The 26,914-nt window shown below is 42.5% G+C and overlaps 1 protein-coding gene across 2 annotated transcripts in view; it reads right to left on the bottom strand.

The window, feature by feature from the left end:
• FAT3 (FAT atypical cadherin 3) overlaps window positions 1–26,914 on the bottom strand; it is a 533,836-nt gene that overhangs the window by 57,500 nt on the left and 449,422 nt on the right. For both annotated transcript variants that reach the window (XM_062198305.1, XM_062198306.1), the window contains exon 12: window positions 26,082–26,315. In XM_062198305.1, the coding sequence (XP_062054289.1) occupies window positions 26,082–26,315 (234 nt within the window). The remainder of the gene's footprint in view (window positions 1–26,081; window positions 26,316–26,914) is intronic.

The raw sequence follows: 26,914 nt of genomic DNA, 5'->3' as shown, positions 1-26,914 counted from the left end.
GTAGTGGCTGTGGTGGTTCTTCTGCATGTGTATGATCCAGGATTTCTACCAGAGGAGACTTTAAGCCTGGCTGGGAGGATTGAAATGGGGCTGGGCACCCATGTAGGACAGTGAAGTGCCCCCGCCTCTCAACAAATCACAAGCTCCATGGCTCAAAGCGCGAAAGTGGAGCATACACAGGCGGCTAGCTCTGGGAACGTCTCTGTCTCTCTGTGGATGGGACAGGCTAGCGGGATACAGAGGATCCTCTATATCCTATCACTGTGGGAGTCTGTGACTGCATGATAGGAAGCAGGGTGTAGCTAGGTCTCTGGGCAATCACTTTGTGCAGCACCACACATTCAGAGCTCCCTGACTGTCTGGATTGGGTCACTGCAGCAGGATCTGTGCTCACACTGAGTACCGCACAGATCTTCTGTGCAGTTCATGCAGCATGGATGAGTGTTGCACCCACTTTGGGCTAACCCCAGGCATTGATCACCTTGGGAGAGAGGAGGTGAAGGTGTGATGATGCCAACAAAGGTGATCAGATCCTTCTTCCCACTGAAAAGAGGAGACCTACCATGCCCAACTTGGGTGTCATCCTGGATACTTGCCCCACCTCAGAGGGCTCCCTGGCCACACTCAACACATGCCTCTGGGTATTCTCTGAAAGAACAGACATTCCACTAAGTCACAGAGGCATACTTCAAAGGTAAAAGCCATCAGAGGAGAAAGCTAAGTCTTTCCTAAATGCCTAAAAATAAACACAAACTTATTTATTATTATTATTCAGAAATTCAAGAAACAAGAACAAGAAAGAAAACATGACTCCCCCAAGGAATCACAAAACACTTTAATATTAGAATATGAAGACGAGAAGTTTGATCAAATGTCTGAAATGGAATTTTAAAAATTAATCATAAGATTACTCAGAAGCAATGAGAAGCAAACTCACAAGTTAAAGAAATCCACTTACAACATAGAAGAAAAATTCTACCATAAGATTGAGATTTTGAAGAGAAATAAAATGGAAATATTAGAAATAAAGAATTCAATATGTCAAATAAAAATATATACTGGAAATCCCCAACAACAGACTTGGTGAGGCATAAGAAAGAATATCCCAGTAGAAGACACATCTTTGGAAATTTCTCAGATCGAAAAAAGAGAAGGGACTGGAAAAATTAAAAAGAGCTGGAGATTTATGGGATACTATCAAACAACCCAACATATGGGTTTTAGGAGTTCCTGAAGGTGTCAGTAGAGAAAACAGATTAGAAGGCCTATTTGGTGAAATAAAAATAAAACACACACACAACTCCCTAATTTGGAGGAAGAAAAAGATGCCCAAATACACAAGGCACATAGAACTCCTAATAGACATGACCAGAAAAGATCTTCACCATCACACATTGTAGTCAAATTTTCAATAGTAAAACATTAAGATTCTAAAATGTGCATGAGAGAAATGCCAGATTAGTTTCAGACTCACAGCTGACTTCACATCAGAAACCCTACAGGCTAAGAGATAATTGAAAGACATAGTCCAAGTCTTAAAAGAAAAAAACTGTCATCTATGATGAAAATTACAAACCATTAAAGAAATCAATCCATATATTTACAACCAACTAATTTTTGACAAAGGAGCTAAGATCAATCCCTGAAAAAAGGAGTTTCTTCAACAAATAGTGCTGGGAAATGGGATCTCTGCATGCAGAATGAAACAAGACCCTCACCTCACACCTTACACAAAAATCAAATCAAAAGGTTTCTAGATCTAAATCTATGACCCGATACCATGAATTTTTCTAAATTTTTAAATTTTTATTTTTTTTGACAGGCAGAGTTAGACAGTGAGAGAGATACAGAGAGAGAGAGAGAGAGTTATAGACAGTGAGAGAGAGACAGAGATAAAGGCCTTCCTTCCGTTGGTTCACTCCCCTAATGGCCACCATGGCCGGTGCTGCACTGATCCGAAGCCAGGAGCCAGGTGCCGGTCTCCCATGTGGGTGCAGGGACCCAAGCACTTGGGCCATCCTCCACTGCCCTCCCGGGCCACAGCAGAGAGCTGGACTGGAAGAGGGGCAACCGGGACAGAATCCAGTGCCCCAACCAGGACTAGAACCCAGTGTGCCGGCGCCACAGGTGGAGGATTAGCCAAGTGAGCCATGGCGCTGGCCAGTACCATGGAATTAACTGAGGTGAACATTGGGGAAACTCTGCAAGACATTGGCATCGGCAAAGAGTTCTTGGAAAGACCCTAGAAGCACAGGCAATCAAAGCCAAAATACAGAAATGGGATTACACTGACCTGTGAAGCTTCTGCACTGCAAATGAAGCACTCAGCAAAGTGAAGGACAACCAACAGAATGGGAGAAAATATTGCAAATTATGAAACTGATACAGGATTGATATCCAGATTCTATGAAGAGCTCGAGAAACTCAACAATAAGAAAATAATCAATCCAGTTAAGAAATGGGCAAAGGGCTTGAACAGAAATTTTTCAAAAGAGGAATTTCAGATGTCCAACAGACACATGAAAGAATGCTCAGGATCACTAGCCATAAGAGAAATGCAAATCAAGTCTACAGTCATTCCACCCTGAACACGCCCTATTTTTGTCTGATCTCAGAAGCTAAGCAGGGTCGGGCCTGGTTAGTACTTGGATGGGAGAAATGCAAATCAAAACCACAATGAGGTTTTACCTCACCTCAGTTAGAATGGCTCTCATACAGAAAACAACAAATAATAAATACTGGTGAAGATGTGGGGGAAAAGGTACCCTAATTACTGTTGGTGGGGATGTAAACTGGTGCAGCCACTGTAGAAGACAGTATTGCAACACCTGAGAAATCTGAATATAGACCTACCACAGATCAGCCATCCCACTCCTGGGAACTCACCCAAACGAAAAGAATTCAGCATATGAAAAAAGTTATCTGTACCCCCATGATTATTTCAGGTCACGTCACAATAGCTAAGATATGGAATCACCCCATATGTCTATCAACTGATGACAGGATAAAGATATTATGGTATATATACTCTATGGAATACTACTCAGCCATACAAAAGAATGAAATCCTGTGTTTTGCAACAAGATGGATGTAATTGTAAACCATTACACTTAGTGAAATAAACCAGTCCCAAAAAGAGAAATATCATGTTTTCCCTGATCTGTGGTAACCTGTAGAGTTCCAAAAATGTAATGTATCAGAGTGAAATTGACATTTTGAGATTCAATGATTGTTTACAGCCCTTGTGTCTACTCTTGGAGAACACTGTTTTTTTCTTCTTGCTATTTGTTAAATTCTTTACTTAATGTATGGTTCATCTTATGAGTATAAAGTAAACTGAAACCTGGTGCTAAATTGGAAATGGCATAGCAAATTAATTAATTTTTTAAAAAAAATATTATGTAGGATCTCTGTCTTTAATGTGCTGTACACTCTTATTTAATGCTATAACTAGTACTCCAACAGTATTTTTTTTTTCACTTTGTGTTGCTATATGGGGGCAAACTGTTGAAATCTTTACCTAATATATACTAAACTGATCTTCTGTATATAAAGAGAACAGCAGACTCATAGAATGGCAGACGTCCTAAACAACACTCTGGCCTCAGAATCAGCCCTTAAGGCATTCGGATATGCCTCAAGAGCCCATGAGAGTATTGTAGGCATGGAAAGTCAAGACACCATGGAAAAGAAAAAAAAAAAAAGAAGAAGACCTAAATGAAAGATCTCTGCGAGTGAGATCCCAGTGGAAAGAACGGGGCCATCAAAGAAGGAGGTACCTTTCTCTGAAGGGAGGAGAGAACTTCCACTTTGACTATGACCCTATCGGAATAAGATCAAAGTCAGTGAACTCTAAAGGCTTCCATAGCCCTGGCAACTCATGACTAGAGCCTAGGGAGATTACTGACGCCATGAACAGGAGTGTCAAATTGTTAAGTCAGCAACAGAAGTCACTGTGTACTTACATCCCATGTGGGATCTGTCCTTAATGTGTTGTCTAATGTGCAGTGATGCTATAACTAGTACTGAAACAGTATTTTTACACTTTGTGTTTCTGCATGGGTACAAACTGATGACATCTTTACTAATTATATACTGAATCAATCTTCTGTATATAAAGATAATTGGAAATGAAAAAAAAAACCTGGTGTTAAATTGGAAATGACATAGCAAATTAATTTTTAAAAAAATATTATGTGGGATCTCTGTCTTTTTGTGCTGTACTCTTATTTAATGCTATAATTAGTACTCCAACAGTATTTTTTTTCACTTTGTGTTGCTATATGGGGGCAAACTGTTGAAATCGTTACCTAATATATACTAAACTGATCTTCTGTATATAAAGAGAATTGAAAATGAATCATGGTGTGATTGGAAGGGGAGAGGGAGCGGGAAAGGGGAGGGTTGTGGGTGGGAGGGAAGTTTTGGGAGGGGGAAGCCATTGTAACCCATAAGCTGTACTTTGGAAATTTATATTCATTAAATAAAAGTTTAATAAAAAAGAAAGAAAATGAATCTTGATGTGATTGGAAGGGGAGAGGGAGTGGGAAAGGGGAGGGTTGTGGGTGGGAGGGAAGTTTTGGGAGGGGGGAAGCCATTGTAACCCATAGCTGTACTTTGGAAATTTATATTCATTAAATAAAAGTTTAATAATAAAAAAATTAAAAAAATAAACTGAAAGCAGATCATCAAAAATTAAGAGAGGGAATAGGAAAGGAATGAGGAGGACAGGTGGGAACATGGGGCGGGATGGAGGGTGGGTTGGGAAGTAGCACTATTTTACTAAATCCCTATGTATGAAATATGTAAAATTTGTATACCCTAAACTTAAAATTTTTTTAAAAAGCTCTACTTTGCTTTATTCATTAAGATTTATAAGATGCATAGTATAACTTGGTAGGCTGAAAAAGCACCATTCTGATCCTAAATGTTCTAAATGAAGACATCCACTAGTCCGGGGTCATTAGCTGTGACAATCATCTGTACACATCTTTTGTTACTATAAGCTCTTAGAGCAGAAGGCCTAACAGCATGTGTGTTTTCTGTTTTAACACCTTACCAAGTGAACAGGCACTTGGCAAAAATAAGAGTTAAACATTTTACTTCCCCAATATGCAATTTCCCTTAAGCCTAAATTCCCAGCAAACCAATAAAATCATATATCTGTAGGGGATGACATAAATTGCATTATGTGGCTTTAACCAAAAGGTCAGCATTGAGAGCTCATTCTTGGTCTCATTCCAGAGAGTCCATTTTTTCCAAAGTTCCATCATTTACTTTTATTTATCTTTCAAAACAACCACCCTGTGAAGTATAAACATCAACCTCTGATTCTATCAGTGCTGGGATTATAAACAAGAAGGCTTCCTCTTCTCTTGCGGCCCCGTCATGTAAGGCTCCAGAGCACAAGTTTTAGAATGCTTCCTGGCTATTTCCGGAGTAGCTGCAAGATTAAATTCTTCAACATCAATTCCCGGGGTGAACTCACACCGGGCTGCATAGGTGACCAAGTTTGCACCTGGAAAACAACAGCCCTGCTTGGGTGTCAGAATAGGTTGTGTACTCTGGAAGCTGCCTTGGCTCATACGATGGTCTCAGGATATCTCAGGATACTCCCTCAGTGTCGCAAGAGTGCCTTTATGGAAGCACAGCAGCCATCGACACAAATACACCACCTAGGTTTTCAAATCACACACATCCCCTATGGATTCAACTTCCACCCCCGCCATATGGCACACTGCTCTTGCCAACATGAAAAAAAAAAAAAAAAAAAAAACAGGAAGGAAATGCATGCAGGGCCTTCCCTCTGAGCACATGCTGGAAACCACAAAATCCATTTCACCGAGACCTAAATCAAGGGCTGCTGGACTCAGCTGGTTCCACCAGCATTTCTAGGCAAGTGTGAAGAACACCAAGGAAAGTCCTGCTGCCCCTAAGCCTTGATATATCTCCCTGGGGATTTCGGGACATTTCCCCTCTCCAGGTCCAAAGATCAGTTAGGGAGGAAGGTGATTTCGGACTCTGGTTTCAAAGCCGTGGTACTTCGGCCAGCTTAGTCATAGACATAGGGGTTGGATTTGCACACTGCAGCTCTGTGCAGCAGTAAGGTCAGAAGGGAAGGTGCTTTCAAGGGCTACCTGTGCTTTCTTCCCTGGGATAGGTAGCCGAAATCCAATTAAAAATATCACCTGTGTTCCAGATCTATCGCTTTCTCTTCCAGCCCCGTTCAGAGGCTCTCAGTTGGGCTCAGAGCCCCTAAATAGGAGATTCCCCGTTCTCCAAGCCCCTGCCCAGCAGGCCAGCCCTGTTGTTGGAGTGCTGTGTTTACTAGGCTGACATTAATCAGCCACACAAAGACCATGGCTCCCCTGCGGGCAGATTCTGTTAATTTAAACTCGGTGACAGTTTTTCTGCTTTACCCTCACAGAAAACCATTCCTTCAGGCTCCCACCACCCCCCACCTAAGATGCTGACCCATGCTCCTCCAACCTCCCCATACATTTTATTTCTGACGGTATCTTGGGAATTCACACCAGGAGGAGCTGGGAGATTTATTGTTCCCCTCTCCTCTCCTTAGCAAGCAGCCTGATATGAAGGCAACACCAAGTAAATGTGTGTGTGCGTGCATGTGTGTGTATGTGTATGTGTGTGTGTGTGTGTGTGTTGGGGGTTGGGAGAGGACTCAAGACCAAAAAAAAAAAAAAAAAAAAAAAAAACTAAACAGCATCACTTCTGATTTGTTAGCTCTCAAGAAAAGAGCAGAATGTATTTTTGGAACACATTTGAAATCCAATTTAGACACGACTGCAATGGATTTCAATAATTTTTAGCAATAAAGTCAGAAGCATAAATGCCAATTTGGAGACAGCACTTTTGGTATGGCACTTGGGTCTTTGCCATGTTACCAGGCAATGGTGTGCAGTCTTTATTAAATGAATGCAGGTAATGTCAGGACAGTGGGAACTTTCTATCCAACAGGGTTTGATAAATGCCATCCTTCAAACTGCCATCCCTTTTGCTACATGCCTAGCTGAAAAGATGAACCCAAGCAGAAGACTTGCTTGCTAATTGGTCTAATGCTCCTACTGCATGTCACAATGTGTTATATCAAGGTATAACATTAATCCATCATTTTGTGTCTGTGTTTCTAAGTATGTAATTCTCTTCTCCAATTTGAGCCTAATTTAATGAGTGTGGAGCTACTCAGCTTCTTAAAATGCTGAAATGCCAGGCTACTGAGAGAAGTATGACTATCATTGCAAGTGAAGTTTCTGCACGTTAACTGTGGCAAATGGAGCAGGCAGGCCTTCAGAGGATTAAAATCAAGTAAAAAGAGAATGATTAAAATCTCTATTTGCTCAAAGGAAGTAATAGGTAGTGGCATTTTGTGGAGTGGGTTGCAGGAAAGAAATAGCACATAAAAATTTTCAGTAGCCAAAGCTATGAAATCCTGGGAGGGGCTGCCCAACACATTTATATTCTCTCCCTTGGAAGGCTCCTAAATAGTTTTCTTTCTATTGCTAAGTGAGAGAAAGGAACAGTAGACTTTTTGGACATGGGGGTATACATAAAAGTTTAGATTTTTAGAAACTATTAATATAAAAAGAACAGATTTCATAGATACAGTTCTAAGAAGCTAACTATACTTTCTCCCCTCCCCTGCTCTATCCCTCAATCCTCCTCCTTCCTTTCTTTTCCTTTAATGTTTGCAAATGCTTTAAAATGAAGCCAGTGTGGTTTAGCCCTAGAAGACAAGAACTCTTGCCTGTAGCCCACGGTCTGCCAAAATTATGCAAGTGTATCTGCGAAGTCCCTTATTTTTCCTGGGTCTTTGCATAAGAATTGCAGAATCCTGGGGCCAGCACTGGAGCACAGCAGGTTAAGCTATGGTCTGCAGTGCTGCAATCCCATATGGGTGCCGGTTGAGGTCTGAGATGATCTTCTATTTAATTCCAAGTCACACAAATGGAGCTGATTTAATTTCTATTTCCAATAGATTTGCCCCCTCAGCTGCTCATTAAGTTGATGGACCTGGACCTGTGTGGACCAGCATCAACCCAGCAACAAGCCACATTAAACTGGATCATGTTAATGAGCTACTGGAATCTTCTGGATGGGAAAGAAGTTTAACACTGCAAATCTGTACCATTTGGTTAAATGTCTAGAATTCATACTTGCAGCTTACACTTATATAGACTCTTACACTTTAGTGAGAAATAATCCCCAGAGCTAACACCAACCCATGTCATAATAACTCAGCTTTATATTTGAGATTGCTAAAATGTGTTAGCGTCAGCACAGAAAGCAAATTGCAAGAATCATAGTGAGTACACTGTGAATAGAACAGAACAGAAAAGGAAAAAAAAAAAAACCTGAGAATTTTTGACCTGGTCTTTAAAAAACCATTTTCTCCCTGAGAATTGCTCTTTAGGATTAAGGAACCAGCAACAGCTATTTTATGCTTGCCCTGGTGTCTTATGTTGGCAGCCGCTCCAGCTCCTTCTCTACAGGGTCTTGTCTCTATGTCAGCAAAGGATTTGCTCACAGGTGGCACACAAAAAATGTGGGCTGTGCCAAATTGCTGTAAACTCCCTTTCATCACAGCACTTGAATTTGCATGGAGTAGGTGTCTGAGGGAGAAATAACCAGAAACAGTTTCAGTCCTCCGACTCTAGTAACACTATTAACCACTTAAGTTTAGATCAATCTATTGTAAATCATAATTTACAGTAACTTAAATGCAGAATCTGTGTCCTCATGGAACCACTGTCCTCATCAAGACTTAGAACAACATTTTAGTCACCCTTTAAGTTCTCTCATGTCCCAGTGTAGTCAGTTCCTGACCTCATGCCCCAGGAAATCTAATAACTTGTTTTTGAACTTTCTCCAGCCTGCCTTTATTAATGTCTAGTCATCAGCACTTGAAATCCCACAAGTATGTTTAGGTTTCACAGTCTTTATGACCCAGGCTGGGTGATTAAGTCATGCTCTTATTTAAGCCATGAGGATTATCCTTTGAAGAAAAATGATAAACAAAGCTTTGGTTCTTGAATATGTCATTGCATTCCTTTGCAATGGCCTTATCCTTAAAAGACAGTACCATTTGTTTTTAGAATTGGAAGGTGTCTTTCTCACAGGAGTCACTCACTATGATATTTCCATTTAATGAAGATTTGCCAAGTGCCACCTGCTTGTTTGTATACTCTAGGCACTGAGATGATAGGATATGGAGTCCCAGAGATATCATTCCTCACTCCAGGAGCTTAGCAATTTGATGAGAAATTACTTATACTGGATAGTTTAGAGTTCCCTGTGTGGTTTCATCCAGCTTCCCCCTCTTCCATGGATTGGAATGTTGATCCTTTGATTCTGCCTCTAAGTGATTCCTTAAGTGTCTTGTGGCCAGGACTCACAGTCAGATGAGGCCCACATTATGCTCAACTAGATGGCTGCAACGGACTCCTAATCACCAACTCTCACAGCATCAATTCTCTCTTGGCCAAACATACCAGAGGTTCCTACACTCTGGATCCAGGCCTGCCCCAGCGGTTCCAGGGAGTTACAGACTTCTCACTTCTTAGATGAAGGTAAAACTTTTGAGAATGGCATTCTAGTCCTTTACAGGTTGGTTCCAAGCCATGCTTCCAGTGTCATCTCCTGCTCCACTTGCAGCATGTTCTGTCTACTCCAGTTACTCCTGACGATGCAAGGCATTTTGCTATCGCCAGGGCTGGGCCTGTTCTTTGCCTTCTCCTCAGAATGCTCTCTCCCTGCTTTCTCGGGTCAAAACCTACACATTCTTTGCAGGTTCTCCTCTGGAACAGTTTGCTTAATTTCCTCCATCAATTCCTTCTCTGTTCCTTTAATATGACTTTTGACTCTACTTTTGCATTATCATAACTTATAGTAGCTCCTGTCTCCCCCTAGAGTAATGTGCCTATTAGGTAAAAACCTGTGCTATACTCATCATCACGCTCAGCACAGCCTGGCAAATATAGAGTAATGAATGCTGAACTTCAGAAGAGACCACCAAAAGACCAAAATAAGTATATGATCATGTTAACACAATGTATGCAGACGGTGAACAAACGCTACAGATATGCCCATTGCAAATGCATCTGTTAAAAGAATTAAAGACCTTTGAAAGAGTACACTGTGGAGAGATCAAGAATAATGAATATTAAGATTAAAGGGGTCCTTGCTGTGGCTCAGCAGGTTAAGCAACAACCTGCAATGCCAGCATCCCATATGGACACCAGTTCAAGACCTGGCTGCTCCACTTCCAATCTAGCTCTATGCTATGGCCTGGGAAATCAGCAGAAGATGGCCCAAGTCCATGGGCCCCTGCACCCATGTGGGAGACCCAGAAGAAGTTCCTGGATCCTGACTTCAGCCTGGGCCAGCACCGGCTGTTGTGGCCATTTGGGGAGCGAACCAATGGATGGAAGACCCCTCTTTCTCTCTTTCAAATAAAGAATTTTTTAAAAAAAATTTTAAAAATATAAAGAAACCATTCCTAGATATAACAGTTATATCTAAGTAGACTGCATTTATAAAAAATACTGGTAATCACCTAATTTTCCCACAATGGGGACTGGCTGAATAAATTATGGTACATTCATATCATTTTCCAGAGTACTTCAAAAGCTCTTGGAAAATGTTTATTATGAAAAATATACACACAGATTTGGATTTCCAAAAATTTCTGTATACCCCAAAACTGACTTTTTAATTTTCCCATGAATTTTTTGAATTTCCCTTGTATACAGAATACTATAATACAATGTCATATAGTAATATATTTGCAAGTCGACAGAAAAAAAGAACAGATTTCAAAAATATCGAGTTTGTGAGCCCATTTGGCAGAAGCACTTCTCTCAGAATGGTTAACAGGCTGAAACCTGCTTTTCCTGCAGGGGTGGGGAACGCTGGCCTGATCATTTGGTCTGGGCCTTCCAAAGCAAGTGCAGGCAGGACTCAGAATTCCACAAATCTACAGCAGGCTAGTTGTTGTTAATTTTGTACGGTCCATGAATGATATTATACATAACCAAAGGGCCCTTGGCAGACAAAAGTTTTCTCACCCCTGAGAGGACACAGAGTATGTTTGTCACAAGTAAAAGAGCTATTATAAAAATCATGTACATGGAAAATAATTCTTTGATATCAATTTGGGGAAGAAGTCAATCTTTCAAGTTATTTTCCAGCAAAATTTTATTTTTAACATGTTATTTGAAATAATTATAGAAGGCTTTTTTTTTCACTGAATATTTTCATTCCTCGTTTTATTATATCCTTAGATAGTCATTTATGTTGCCAAGAAATTATCATTGTCAAAGGTCTCATTGTGATGTTATTTCAAATAATTTTTTATACTTAAGTAGTCCAAAGGAATGTTTAGCTTACAATTCTTACATCTTTGTGGAAGGCAAATAAAGCCCCATTTTAGTGAAACAGCTTTAACTGACTGCTCTTTTTTTGTCTTTGAAATATGCCTTTGAATGATACTAAATAAAATAAAAAGTTGCTATGAGGAGGTCCATGGAATTAGCAATTACTTTAAGTTAGCGATTTCTTTTAAATACAATCTCTAATTACTTCTGTTTTTAGTACCTTTTAAAAGTTTTCCTGTGAATGATGACAATGCTAGCACATTCCCATGGGCAGAAAACCAACTCCTAGGGGCGGCAGCCCCATGGCTGTTTAAAACCAAGAAAAAAGAAAAAAAGGGGGGGGGGGGGCGAGGCAGGAAGACGCGCCAGTCACAGAATCAGGGAGATCCTGATGACTGCACCAAGAATCTCCAAAGGCCTTGCCAGTTGATCTGTTTGTAGCTCTGCTGCTTAGGGTGAGCAACACAATTATGGGCTTCCATGCTAAATGAATAAGCAGGGTCCCTTGTTTAAAAAAAAAAAAAGAAGAAGAAGAAATTCCACATTAAAACAAGCATGGGTTTCTCCAAGCAGGGGATTTGTTCAATCACACAGGCTGCACACTCCTAAAGCTGGCATCCTCACTGAGTAAGACTACTTTCTGTGATACTAAAAAAGCTGCCGTGCTACTCCCTAGAAGCTCCTCCAAGTGCCTATGGCTTGACACTGTGCTCCGCATGGGACAGTTAAGTACCTTAATTCATCAAACAAGCACTCAAAGCTGCATCTTCATTGGTCCATAGAACTTGTGTGCTGGACTGCTCCCAACAATCACAGTCAAAAGATTTCCTATGTGAGCCACTAAGCGAAACCATCGGACTGATTAGTTCACCCATCCGAAGAACACTTCGGGACTCCTGCACATTTTAGGCACCGGAGAGGACATGAAGGCTGACTCCAGCACTTCTATGTTCAGAGGGCCCCCATCACCCAGGAGCCAAACATATGAACAGGGAAAAAAAACAATGGAATCGAGTCCTAAAGGAGAGATGGGAGTGTCGGGAGCACCAGGGTGGAAAAGTAATAGGCAGACGGGGCATTCCAGGTAACAGGAACACACGTGAAGTTACGAGTGCTGAGGTGTACTCAGAGGAGGGCGAGGCATTCAGGATTGCTGAATCACAAGCTTGGAACGATAATAGTTGAAGCTATCTCTTTCCAGAGCCAACTGCAAGGAATCAGAGCTGTTAGAACCAACTGTAGCCAGAATAAACTAAAACCTGGCACTCCGTTAGTGGCTACATTATCAGAGAGAAGGCAGATCAGAACAAATAAGTTGGAGAGGATGTGTGTGTGTGGGGGGGGGGGGGGTGGAACGTGTTTTGTGATATGTGAGAAATTATTAAAAGAGCTCACCAGCAGATGATCAGCCATATACTTGTGCCTGTCTGGGAAGCTTTGCCAGGTGAAATAAGAGGGAACACCCTGTGGCAAGGCTGATTAACACACTCAGGCTCGCCTCAACGTGTCCTGTAGAGGCAGGAGGCAAAGCTGGGGCTTCATGGGTTTTCTGTGCAAAACGCCCAGCATGGTTGAAAATTCCACAGCCACACAAGCACCCCTTTCTACCCGTCCTCTGCACTGCTGTGTATTGGAGCAGGATTGATTGGCCACAGCAGCAGCTCAGAGATGTCTTACTAACCCGGGCATCTGTAAGTGAAGGGCATGTGATTGAGGGGCTTTTCATGGGAAAAAATAAAAAAAAAAACATTGTGAACAACTGTTCAAAATCAGTATTCTCAGCCAGAGAGAAACTTGCTGAAACTGTTCTCTAAGATACCCCTTTCTACCTGCAAGTAGCTGTTTCAGTTGGCAACTACTATTTTGACCCCTTGTGTGGGAGAAATTGGATTTTAAAATGGGTACTAATAAATATCACTTGTAATTATCAAATGCAAAGACTCCTAAATCAGGCAAGGCATAGTTCACTCGTGGGGAAAAAAGTCCAGTGCTATCCTGAACTTTCTGAATTAGGTTTTGGAGAAGGAGCTGTTGCCTGTTTATTTAGCCCATTTGCTTTTAAAAGATCCTCAGAGGATTTTGATGCAAAGGGCTGGTAACATTTCCAGAGAGAAAGTAGTGGTTCAGAGGGGCTGAGGAACTCATTGAAGGGGTGAGTATTTAGCTCAGCTGTTAAGATGTTGGTTAAGACACCCATGTCCCACATCAGAGCACCTGGGTTTGATTCTCAGCTCTGTTTCTTTTCTCCACCCTCCTGCCAATGCAGACTAAGAGGCAGCAGTGAGGGTTCCACTAACTGGGTACCTGCCACCCACCTAGATTGAGTTCCTGGCTCCTGGCTCCAACCCTAGACTAGCCCTGGGCACTGAGGGCATCTATGTAGTGAACAAGTGAATGTGAACTTTCTTTTTCTAACAGATTAATAAATTAAAGATGAACTTACTTAGTCAACTAGTAAGTATTGGAAGTGGATATTCAGTAAGTTCTCATCCTGAAGCACTGTGTCTTGCTTTCCAGCTGCAAGCTCTGCAGGAGGTGTGGTGATACTGGCAGGAGGTGAAGAATTCAGGAGAGGGTTAAGGAGGCTCCAGGGCCCTTTGCTGGGATTACTCTTCTCTTAACAGATGCCTTGGGGGGTGCCACTTAACCTTTCTGAACCTCAGTTTCTCCATCTACAAGAGGGAGCATCAAGGTCTGTTCTTTCCATAGTACGAGTGCATGCGTAAGTTTTTGAACTCTCTGGAGAAAGGCTTTAAACATAAGATTGTAGTTTTTGATATCTACAACAGATAAAAGACTTTGACCACATCCTCCAGAGAATGACTCATGTCTCTCAGTCTTTGGGGAAGACTATTTAATTTTTACTGACATTTTAATAGTCCCTCAGCCACCTTTAAAGATTTAACACTTCAGAGAATAACAGAGCTTTGGGGAAGAAAAAGAAAACATTAAATCACTGACCTATGCAGCTTAGCTGTAACAATTTCTAAGGCACTCAGAAAAACAGAGTATGTGATACTTAACAGAAGGATGAAATCAGAATAGACCCCTTCTTGAAACATTTTCTGGTAGGCATTACTGGACTATGGAAAAGCACTGATTTCAGGTGTTGATGCCTGCCTTTTAGACTCACCTGCTGCTAAGTGTCACCTGGTGTGAGCACATTAGTCCCTGGGCCTCAGTTTCCTCCTTAGAAAAAGGAGGGTTCTGCCTGGACTTTTGTTTCTGGATCTTTCCAGGGGCAATACTCTAAGATCTACAGTTTCCATAGGAAGTGGGCCTGGTACCCAGGGAGAGTCCATGAACACACAGGCGTAGCCAACAGCTGTTATGGCAACACTCATGCCCTGCCTATGCCAAGATGGCTCTGTTCCCAGTGAGGCTGAACTGCTCTCCTGAGGGGAGGCCCTGTTGTGATGGCCACGGAGCTGCATGGGAGCCCCTGTTTGATTTCAGAAAGTGGAGCCCGTGAAAGGACGATGCAGAGGTCACAGTAGGGGATTCTTAAGGGTTTGTAAACAGAATTCAGAATGTCCAGAAACCTGTACCAGGGTTCTTGTTCTCCATAACTCTGGGCCACATTGCCTTAGAATTTAGCAACATAAAACAACAAATGTTTATTAACTTCTGGTTTCTATGAGCCAGGCATCCAGGTGTGGCTGAGCTGGCTGTCTCTGACTCAGGGTTTCTCATGAGGTTGCAGTCACATTGTCACACAGGTGACAGGCTTGAATGGGGGTGGAGATGGGGGTCTACTTTCAACCTCACTTCTGTAGTTGTTGGTAGGCCTTGACCCCTTGCTATGTGGGCCTCCCACAGGCTAAATAAAGAGGCAACAGCTCCTTCTCCAAAACCTGCCTTACAATACTACAACTGCTTTCCCTGGGGCAAGGAACCCAAGTGAAAATGAGAAAGAGAGCCTTAGACTAAACTGTGTTCCCTTAAAATCCCTAACCTGCAATGTGTTTGTATTTGGAGTCAAGTCTTTTAGGAAGTAACTGAGGTTAAAAAATGTCCTAAGGGGCCAGCATTTTGGCACAGCAGGTTAAGCCACTGCCTGTTGTAACATGGGCACAGGTTCCAGTTGTGGCTGCTCCACTTTCCATCCAGCTCCCTGATAATGAGCCTGGGGAAGCACTGGAAGGTGGCCCAGGTTCTTGGGCTCCTGTACCTACATAGGAGACTGGGAGGAGTTCCAGTTTTCTGGCTTCAGTCTAGCCCAGCCCCAAGCATTGCAGTCATTTGTGGAGTGAATGAATGAATGGGTGAAAGATATCTCTCTCTCTATTGTGCTCTCTCTCTCTCCCTGCCCCTCCCCCCCACTCTAACTTGGCCTTTCAAATAAATAATTTTCAAAAATAAATAAGGTCGTAGAGTGGGATTCTAATATTATGGGACTGATATGCTTGTAAGAAGAGGAAGATCTCACATATAAGATGAATTGTAGCTACGATTTTGTAGTCAGGAAAAAAAAATCATAGCTATTTTTATCTCTCTATCTCCACACACAGAGAAAAAAGCTGTGTGCACACACCGTGAGAAGGCAATCAACTGAAAGCTAAGAAGAGAGCTGTCACCAGAACCCAATTCTGCTCATCCTGAACTTGGACTTCCAGCCTCCAGGACTATGAGAAAATACATTTCTGTTGTTTAATCCAGCTATTCTACAGCACTTGGTTATGGAAGTCAGAGATGGAAGCCAGTCTTTGTACAACTGAAATTCACCAGTGATATCACTCTGCCATGTTCTGTTCATTAGAAGTGGTCCAGGCCGGCGCCGTGGCTTAACAGGCTAATCTTCCACCTTGCGGCACCAACACACCGGGTTCTAGTCCCAGTCGGGGCGCCGGATTCTATCCCGGTTGCCCCTCTTCCAGGCCAGCTCTCTACTATGGCCCAGGAAGGCAGTGGAGGACGGCCCAAGTCCTTGGGCCCTGCGCCCGCATGGGAGACCAGGAGAAGTGCCTGGCTCCTGGCTTCGGATCGGCATGATGCGCCGGCTGCAGTGGCCATTGGAGGGTGAACCAACGGCAAAAAGGAAGAAAGGAAGACCTTTCTCTCTCTCTCTCTCACTATCCACTCTGCCTGTCAAAAAAAAAAAAAAAAAAAAAAAAAAAAAAAAAAAAAAGTGGTCCAGAAGCTCAGGCTACACACAATAGAAAGTGGGTGAATACAAGGAAGTTGGGGTCATTGTGGGCCATCTTGGAGGCTGCTTAACTATACTGGGGGCATAACTGACATCTTTTTTTTTTATCATTTTCATTCATTTATTTTAAAGATTTGGAGGTAGAGTCAGAGAGAGAGGAAGAGACAGAGGTCTTCCATCCACTGGTTCACTCCCCAAATGGCTGCAAGGGTCAGAACTGAGCCCACCCAAAGCCAGGAGCTAGGACCTTCCTCCAGGTATTCCATGTGGGTGCAGGGGCCCAAGAACCTGGGCCACCCTTCACTGCCTTCCCAGGCTGCAAGCGAGTGCTGGGTTGAAGAGAAGCAGCTGGGACACAAACCAGCACCCATATGGGATGCCAGCGCTGCAGGCAGAGGCTTAACCTACTACGCCATAGTGCTAGCCCCTGAATTCAATTTTTTTTTTTTAATTTAGCAGGTAGAGTTATAGACAGTGAGAGAGAGACACAGAGAGAAAGGTCTTCCTTCTGTTGGTTCATTCCCCAAATGGCTGCTACTGCCAGTGCTGTGCCGATCCAAAGCCAGGAACCAGGAGCTTCTTCCTGGTCTCCCACGTGGATGCAGGGGTCCAAGCACTTGGGCCATCCTCCACTGCCCTCCCAGGCCACAGCAGAGAGCTGGACTGGAAGAGGAGCAACTGGGACAAGAACCTGGTGCCCACATGGGATGCTGGCGCCACAGGCAGAGGATTAACCAAGTGAGTCACTGCGCTGGCTCCTGAATTCAACTCTTAACACAGGCAACAATCACTGTAATATGAGCAGTAACTATGATTTTGTAACCAGTAGTAATCAGGTATTTTGACATTATGGTTGTTGTACACATCTCTGCTTACTACTACTTCAAGATATGGAAGTTAGCGGAGCTACTATGGAAGATCTTTCCATTTAATGTGTTAAAGAAGAAGTTCATGTTACTATATAACAATGTAAAGGACAAATATGTTTTATTTGAAAGCTTTTGTATTTTAGCTTAGGAGTCATACAACATTATTTTGAGAAGCTATCTGTAGGTGTCACCAAACTGCCAGGATGTTCATGAAACAACATATTAAGGATCTTTAGCAACTGTGGTTCTCAATCTGTGGTGTGGGGGGTACCAGCATCAACACTGCCAGGCAAGTAGTGTGCAATTATCAAGTCCAATCCTAGACGCACTGAGTCTGAAGTTCTGGGGAAGCAGTGCAGCAACTTGTTTCAACAAGTCCCTGAATTGATTCTGAGACTCACCAGGGTTTTGACATCATTAGTTCAGGGTCTCTTTTCCAGAATTTTCATTTCCAACTGGGCCTTCGTTAATACTGATTCTGTGGTCCAGGGACCACTTTTTGAGAACCAGTTCCCTAGACCACAGCATCACTGTTAGCTGGGTATCTGTCCAGCAGCCCTTCTCGTGGGCCCTGCTTTAATGTCTGCAGCCCCGCTCCTGACTAGCTTGGAGGTCAGGGCAAGTTACTTAACCCCTCAGCGTTTACTACCATATTAAGTAGAACAAAAAATTTGCCAACTTGCATATTTCATTATGTGAATTGGAAATAATGTGTCAAAAGCACTTGGCACAGTGCCTGGCATGGAGCAGAAGCCCAGAAGTAGATGTTAACAGCCATATTAGATTATTAACATTTAAAGTTCTTATGAAGCACCAACCTGGCCAAGGAAGGTTCAAGACTGGCAGAGAAGAGCTACGCCATCAGGTCTGTGTCGGGACAGCCAGGGGTGCTGCTGCAGCTCAGAACAGGGAGATCTAACTCTGAGGAAAGACGTAGCCTGACGCTATCAAAGCACTTTTCCATTCATTCTTGGGCAAGGCTGACACTGATGTTTTGAGGTAGGCAAAGTTAGCCGTCATCCTCTCATTATGGAAGAGGCAAGTGAAGTAATGGGATGTCAAGACTTGCCCACGATCACAGGGCACTGGTCACCCAGGGCTCTCCCCACATTCATGTGGCCTCTTGTCCAGTTTGGTTACTGGGAGATGCTTCTCTTTGGGGACACAGCCCTGTGGTCTGATCTGTATGGTCCAGAGGGGACCAGGAGATCTGTCTCAGCTGGAGTGGGAGGCATCAAGGAAACTGTCTACTTAGGAAATCCTAAAAGGAAGAAATGGCAGGATAGTCGCAGGTCTCTGTTGTGGCACACATGGTGACTGCAGACCCCACAGCCTGTTCTTCACACATGGGTGCCTCAAGCAGTGGAAACAGATGCTTCAGAATTTACTTCTGGCAGGTGTGCCTTCTTTCTCTTTTGGGGTTCAGTGAAAATTACATATGAGGGGTCTGCAAAATATTCATGCAAAAAGCATATTATGAAAACACCACACATGGATTTTAATATTTGTGCACCAAAATAAACTTTTTATACATTTTCCATAAACTCTTTTAAGTATCCTGATATATTTAGCCAACTCCTCTGCAAAGGGGCGTTTCAGAGAGCATATGTTGAATGTGTATTTGAGATCAGAAGGTGACCCTGGGAGATTTAAAATTGAATGGCATCACAGGAAGTTGGAGCATTACTTTGGCCATCTAACTGAAGTGGAGTGTCTGGAGCCTCAGGTGGAGATGAGCAAACATCTCTGATTCTTACAGTGTGGTGTGAACAGCACTTTCTCAGCCTCTATGCTGGGAAGACACAAGGAACTGTAAGCCTAGAGCACTCTACATGCTTCTTCACTGGAGTTCTCACACCTAGTACAGGGCACTTTACTGTGGACTTATCTCACCTCTCAATTTTCTTCCCAGGCCTCTTTGTATGGCTCTCAAATACAGCAGACAAAAAAGGCAAGGAAGAGTCACGAGAGACAGGAAAAGAGTGGGTTGATTCATTCATTTCAAGAGGTTTGATGAGCGTTTCTCAGTCTATCGGCCCTCAGTGGTTATTTCTGTGAACATTCCTCTCAGATAAGTACTTTCCTCCTCCAGACGGAGCCACACTTGGAGCACATGCGCTCTGAGACACAGGGCCAGCCCTGCATATCTTCTGGCAAGATCTGTGCTTTGGAAAAGCAACTTCATTCCAACTCCAGCCCCACGAGAACACAGCACATGGGTGATGATCCATCTGCTGCAGTACGTGAATTCCCAACACGGGTAGCAAGCTTACATTAAACAGTGAACATCAGCATAGAGTAAAGGATGCTGAGGACAGCAGAAACACACGTGGGTCAACATGGAAAAGTTTTGCCAAGAGATAAATTTTATCAATCCCTTTCCTCTTCTCTGTTAATATGAGAATTTAACTACTAACTTTAGGGAGAAATGCATCATCCCAGAAGACTTGGCATTTTTCATATTTTCCATTAATGCAATTCACTCTACTCATGGGGTGCACTGCACATCTGTGGAATCTGCTGCCCTGCTGGTCTCAGATGGTAGAACCACTGACTGCATCGAGACGGCTGGAAGCAGAGATGAGACCCCTGTTGGGCTTTCCTCAGCACCCCCTTTTAGGTTCTTCCTTTGAGTTTCAGTATCCATTATGAGGACTGTCACTCTCTCTTCCCTCTTTGAGACCTACTGAGCAGTTGCCCTCTCCTGCTGTCATCATTGCAACAAAGATAATGAGGGCTTCCCGCACGCCCCTGACCTCCTCTATACTTCCCAGCTTCCCATGCTGTGGGTCAGGCTGTGTGACCACTGAGCAGTGGACAATGATGGGACAATGTGGGTCTTGCTCAGGCTGAGGTCACTGAGAGCTGGCATGCCACCCTCATTCTCTTCTTTTGCCACGGTGGCCTTGTAAGCCAAAGGTCAAGAAGGTATGGTTGACAGGTTGGGGGTCAATGAGTGGACCCCATCAACCTGCACTTAACATGGAAAAGAATTAAACTTTTGTGGGCTAAGCCGTTGAGACTTTAAAAATATTATTTTAGCTTTCCCAAGTTCACATTGGCTAATAAGATCCTCTTGCTACTCCATCGTTCCCTCCTCTATCCAAATTCAAGCCTCACTATCAGACTCAAATAAATGCTAGTACCACTTCCTGAGCTGCTCCAGCTGAAAATTCATTGCCCTTGTTTTCACATGTCTATCACAACCTGTGTTGGTGTTTTACATATTCTATCTGAGGAATCCTTAGAAACTCCTACCTTTTCAGATGTGATTCTAGCACACTTTTACATTTGTTTGGAACATTCATTTATGCATTATACTTATTCCCACTGTAAACTCCTTGAAGGGAAGACCCATTTATTCCTGATTAGCAAATTTATCTTTATCCTTGACTTCTTTCTGGAGGTGCTCACTTTAATTGCCAATGTGACCCCAAGTTTGCATCTTTCTTTCTGTATCAGGCTGTACTTTATACTACCTGTGCTATTTCTGATCAGCAGCACTTCTGCCTGGTACCCAAGTCTGAAATCTTGTCAGTCGATGTTGACCACAGTCCAATCACCTGTCAAAACCTACAAATTTCACATCTGAAATCTAAATCTGACTCTCATCTGCTTTCTTTTAAACCCCAAAGCCACCATTCCACTTCAGCTATTGTGGTGTTGCTCAATCCCCACCTAGGGACTTCATTCATCTACTGGTTTGCTGCCTTCCAGTCCATTTTAAATGTGTTTCAAGGCAGTCCTTTCCCAATCCCAGAATTGATTTAGTTTCTCAAAAGTACTCAGAGGTGTTTTTGTTTTTTTCCTCTTGAGTTAAATATATGATCCCTGGCCCTCTTGAATAACCCCAATCAGTCCTGGTCTAGTTTTCCTGTTTCATCTCTATCTCTTCCACCTTAGACAAATGATTTTCTCCCTTGGATTCAGTTGGGCTAAGACTTGCCCAACTTTACATAGTCAAAGTTCTGTTTTCCTAAATGCATTCCTATCTCAGGCTGTTCAAACTCTATTCATTCTGGGAGCTCAGCCTTTTGTAAAGGGTATGTGTGTTCTTGAATCCTTTCCTTTACAATGACTATCTCCTGCCACTCATATTCCTCACCTTTGAGATTCTTGCAGCTCCTTCAGTAGTGACTATTAGCTGCTCATCAAATATTTGTTAAATCAAGTGGGAAATAATTATAACATATGTTCCGAGGCTCCAAGTTTCTCTAAAACCCTCAAAATTCCAAATATTGCAGGATATATTTTATAGAAAAGGAGTTGTCCATTAGAATAATTCCTTGCTTTAAGGCTCCAATCTTCAAAGAGGAGAAATGTCCTCTCAAATATCAAATATCTGAATGTTGGCCTTTTCACAAATCATGGGTTATCATGATTTCCAGCATAAATTTGCATTTCATTGTCATGTCACTTTGCCTAAAATGGCTACAAAATCTTTGGTTGTTCCCTTTGCTAGTTCAAAAAAATAATCAATGTTGGAAACATCAGAACAAATCCTACCTCCAAGAGGTGGACTAAATAACGGATATTAACTTCGAAGGGATAATAGAATAAAAGGTTTCCTCACCTTTACTGAAAGCATTAGATTTTTATAAATATTGGGTCATTAAATCATATTCCTAGTTTATGTGATTCAAGCTATTTCCATTTTTATAGGAAAAGTAAAAACTTAAATGTTAAAATCTAGACAGTTGCCATGACATTTCTTAGAACTTAGAAAATGGGTGTTAAAATTAGCTTGTCTTCTACCTTTATTTTATTCCTGACCTAGGTCAGTTATTTTTATAGTGATGTTAGTGCATTATGAATGATTCATAGGAGAAGGTTGTTTGAAAACAACATTTTAAACTTAGAAAACCAGGAATATGAGGGTTTAGTGAGTCATGGTAAAGGCTTTGGATTCATGAAGCTATGGAATCAGATTTCAGATTACTATATCCTCGTTTTTCATTTGCAACTTATAGTGATCTTGTATGTAACTGTGATCCAATGCAGGTTGTGGTAGTCTGTGGATTGTGGCAGAACAGAAATTTACTGCTCTAGTGCAATGAGACTAGCAAGTCAAAGATCAAGGCAGCAACAGATTCAGTGTCTGCAGGAAGTGTGTTCATGGAGGATGCTGCCTTCTGTGTTGCCTCATATAGTGGAAAGGACAAACAGGCCCTCTCCAGCCTTCTTTATAAAGGCACCAATTCCATTCACAGGGCCTCTGCCTTAATAACTCAACCACCCCAAGCCCACCTCTTAATGTCATCAACACATTGGGGATTAGATTTCTACTAGGAAGCTTGAAGGGACACAAACATTCAGCTCACGGCATGGGTGAAATAATTTACAACTTTAGGTAAAGGGATATGCTTAACAAAAGAGGTTTCATGAACAGAACCTCTCTGTCATTTACACATATGGAGCCAATGTTTGTCATGAGGATCAGAAACCAATTAGACAACTTGGGTGATTCTCAAGGGAAGTTTGCTAGTGAAAAAGACTGCTACTCTCTTAAAGTTATAGACTACATGATTTCATCTGAATAAAATTTTTTTAAACAAGGAAATTACAGATAAGGAGATTAGGGTTCGGTGTGGACTAGGGATTGAGAAGGATAGATGAAAGAGCTGGTGGTGACATGAAACTACAGAGGAGATAAGATGGCATAAAATACACAAATGGTGCATGTACACGCTGAAATCTGAGTAAGCTCTGTGAATCAGGCCTATGTCGGCTGCGTCATGTTGATACTAGGAAACTAGTTAGGCAAGGTGTCGCCATTGGTGAAAGGGCAAAGTGAAAGGGGTACTGGACCTTCCTGCTTATTTTTGCAGCTTCTGGTGAACTTTCAATTATTTCAAAATAACATGTTTCAAAAAATAAGACATTTCCTTGCCACTTTAGAGAAGGGGCTGCAGACAGGTCAGGTGGTAACAAAAGTGGGTGAAGTAGCCCATAACAGGGAGGGGAGAGCTGTGGTCGCCATGGAAAAGGCAGGTGCTCTTGAGTTCCTTCCAGCACAGGATCTGTGCCTCTGGGATTACTCAGTCTTCTGGGTGCTGTGGTCTTGAAAAGATGCTGGAAAACTAAATTTCTAATAACAATCTGACTTTTTTATTTCTTTTTTTTTTTTTTAATTTGGCAGGCAGAGTTAGACAGTGAGAGAGAGACAGAGAGAAAGGTCTTCCTTCCGTTGGTTCACCCCATAAATGGCTGCTACGGCTGGCACTGCACCAATCTGAAGCCAGAAGCCAGGTGCTTCCTCCTGGTCTCCCATGCAGGTGCAGGGCCCAAGCACTTGGGCCATCCTCCACTGCCCTCTTGGGCCACAGCAGAGAGCTGGACTGGAAGAGGAGCAACCAGGACTAAAACCCGGCGCCCATATGGGATGCCAGCACTGGAGGCGGAGGATTAACCAAGTGAGCCATGGCACCGGCCCCAACAATTTGACTTTGAAATACTGATCACCATCCTAACTTTTTTGAACACTGAATACACCAAACTAAAGAGCCACTCGAGGGCTGGATTTGGTCTAATGGCCACACGTGTGTAAACTCAGCTTTCAGATCGTGCCTCAGTTTGACTCCAGGATAAATTCCCCACTCAGTGCACAGCTCACGCTAGTCTGTATTCCTTACAAAAATGGAGAAATGGTTGCTGTTGGGAAAGTGTTCTGCTCAGGCCAGTAATGAATATGTCATGAGCCACCAGTCCCAGACACCCAGGGATTCCAAATAATGTCAGCATTTCTTTGATGGCAGCTCAGGCTGCCACGGCTGCTCTTAGAATCTCTGCTCTTGCAAGCCCTGACCAAGACCTTCATAGTCACTTTCTCAGCATGGCGCCTGGGACACAGTCAGTGTTCATTTTGTGTTTTTCAGCAGCGTTCATTTGCTCTTTGCTTGCTATCTTAGTTCTTTTATTCTTAAAAGTTAACTTACATTTTCTGCAAAAATTGGGGAAATAGAAATGAACTCTGATGTGGTGTTTTATGCTAGAATTTTCATGACATTGAGACAACTGGCCTGCTGAATACATTTTCTATTAGTTGTCAGCAGCACCCTCAACACCACGCACTATTTGGAGTTCTTAACATAAGCGAAATAGCAGATCAAGGTGTTGATTAGATCCTCACTCCAGTTTGGTCTTTTAAAGTCTTTATCACGTCTGCCTGTTAAATGCTCACAGTTCAGAAATTTCTTCCTCCCCAACCTGGCCAGGTGACTTCAAAGAAGTGAAGGAAGACATAGCTAAATGAACACACTTTAGTATTACTTGCAAAACAGCTCGATGTGCCATGTCATACTCTGCCCATGCCTGTGCTGTCTGAAACAGTATCATGTGGACCAATTACAATTCTAACAGCTTGATGGAATGTACCCAATTTTTCTATTAAAGGAAGTGAGGAAGAAAATTCCAATCTTTTAGCTTTTAAAAATTTCTTTTATAGCCTAATTAAACACTCTGAAAATCAAATTTCAAATTAAAAAATCATTTCCATTAATTGTGTCCTCGTCCTCTTCTCCCCACTCCAAATCCTACCACCAAAAGTCTAGAGAAGGATTTCAATCTCTTTTAAAAAGGAGTGTTTGTAGGTATCATAATTATTTATCAGTAATAACATTTTCTTGTGTGCCATTTTTCATGAAGCGCTATAATATGCAGACTTAAAGAAGGTTGGTTGTCAGCCCTGAGAATTATACTAATGAGAGATGAGCAATAATTCAAAGTGTAGCCAGTAATTTCTCTAAGGGGAAATATGCAGATCCTCAGCTCCACGTTTGTTTTCCACTAATTACCATGTATTTACTTTTCCATTAGTCCAATAATTTTTCTTTCAATTCAGAATTAAGCCATAAGACACTGAATTATATAAAGGCCTCTTTAGCATAGCAGACACACCCCATCATTCCCTAGCCCTCTGATTTACAGCTTTTAAAACGCTCAACCAAGAGGCTGGTATATGCCCTTTTCTATTTATATTCCATCATGGAGTCACCTCAATAACTTGCACATTCTCAGAAGGTCCACCTAGCAATTAACTCCAGTCTTTTGTAACTCATCATCTCATTATGTAAACTGGATTTGAACACAAAGTTTATCAGCAACTTTGAATTCTAATTCCTTTTCATCTCCCCCACCCCGACTTAGCATGGAAATATTAGCTTCCATGTGACAAAAACACTAGAACACAGCAGTTTGGAAAATCCACATTGGACTGGCATTACATTTAGGGATTGTTCTTTGCATGGTGGGCCACCACAATAAATTGAGATTGTCATATTTCAGCTGTGGCATGTGAGGCAATTCTTCATTGAAATGGAAAAGAATTCTCTTTGCCACACAGCACAGCATTTTAACTAAGTTTAGGTAGAATCGACAAGTAAGGAAGCTATTATTATTTTTTTGAAAGGTTAGGAAAAAAAAAGCTCAAGCTATGCAATCCAAAACTCTTTGTTAAGAGGTGAAGTCATTCATGGTACCTGGTCTTCAAATGCTGGAAAGAGGAGGGAGGGCAGCTTGCAGAGTTCTCTTATGCATATGAAATGTATCAGCAGACAAGGTGAAATGGGATAGGAACAGTGAGAGGGTTTTTATAAAACTAAAGGAAAGGCAGCACCGGAAGTCAACACATCCAGTGTATGAACATGGAGATGCTGGTCCATGCAACTGACTTACCAACGTCAGGGTCCACAGCTTGAACCCTGGTCAACAGAGCCTTGGTGGCTGTGTTCTCATAGACACAGGCATTGTAGAGCTCTGAAGAAAATACAGGCGGGTTGTCATTCACATCCTCCAGGATCAGGCGGACGTCAGAGTGGCAGAATCTGCCACCCCCATCAGTGGCCCTGGCAATCAAATTGTACACAGGGACCCTCTCCCGGTCCAACGGAGCAAAGGTTTTTAATTCACCTGTGGAAACAAAAGTAGCATGGCTGGTCTGGCTTTTTGAAAACTGTATGTCTCTGAAGAACAGAGAATCACCTATATATATATATATATATATATATATATATATATATATTTGACAGGCAGAGTGGACAGTGAGAGAGAGACAGAGAGAAAGGTCTTCCTTTGCTGTTGGTTCACCCTCCAATGGCTGCAGCGGCCGGCGCACCGCGCTGATCCGATGGCAGGAGCCAGGTGCTTCTCCTGGTCTCCCATGGGGTGCAGGGCCCAAGGACTTGGCCATCCTCCACTGCACTCCAGGGCCACAGCAGAGAGCTGGCCTGGAAGAGGGGCAACCGGGACAGGATTGGTGCCCTGACCGGGACTAGAACCCGGTGTGCTGGCGCCGCAAGGCGGAGGATTAGCCTAGTGAGCTGCGGCGCCGGCCAAGAATCACCTATTTAAAGAATTTCCAGCACAGGAAGGACCAGTGATATTTTACCCAAAGTGGCTCATCTTTGAAAACTAGAACAAATTCAATTTTTTAGACATCAGGGCAAAACTTACAGAGTCCTGGATACAAAAATAAACCAACAGTATGACTTTCAAATTAATTAACCCTT

Source organism: Lepus europaeus, chromosome 7, assembly GCF_033115175.1.
Source record: "Lepus europaeus isolate LE1 chromosome 7, mLepTim1.pri, whole genome shotgun sequence".
Lineage (NCBI taxonomy): Eukaryota > Metazoa > Chordata > Mammalia > Lagomorpha > Leporidae > Lepus > Lepus europaeus.
The sequence above is the reverse complement of the archived record's forward strand: the minus strand, read 5'-3'. Positions and strand labels throughout refer to the sequence as shown.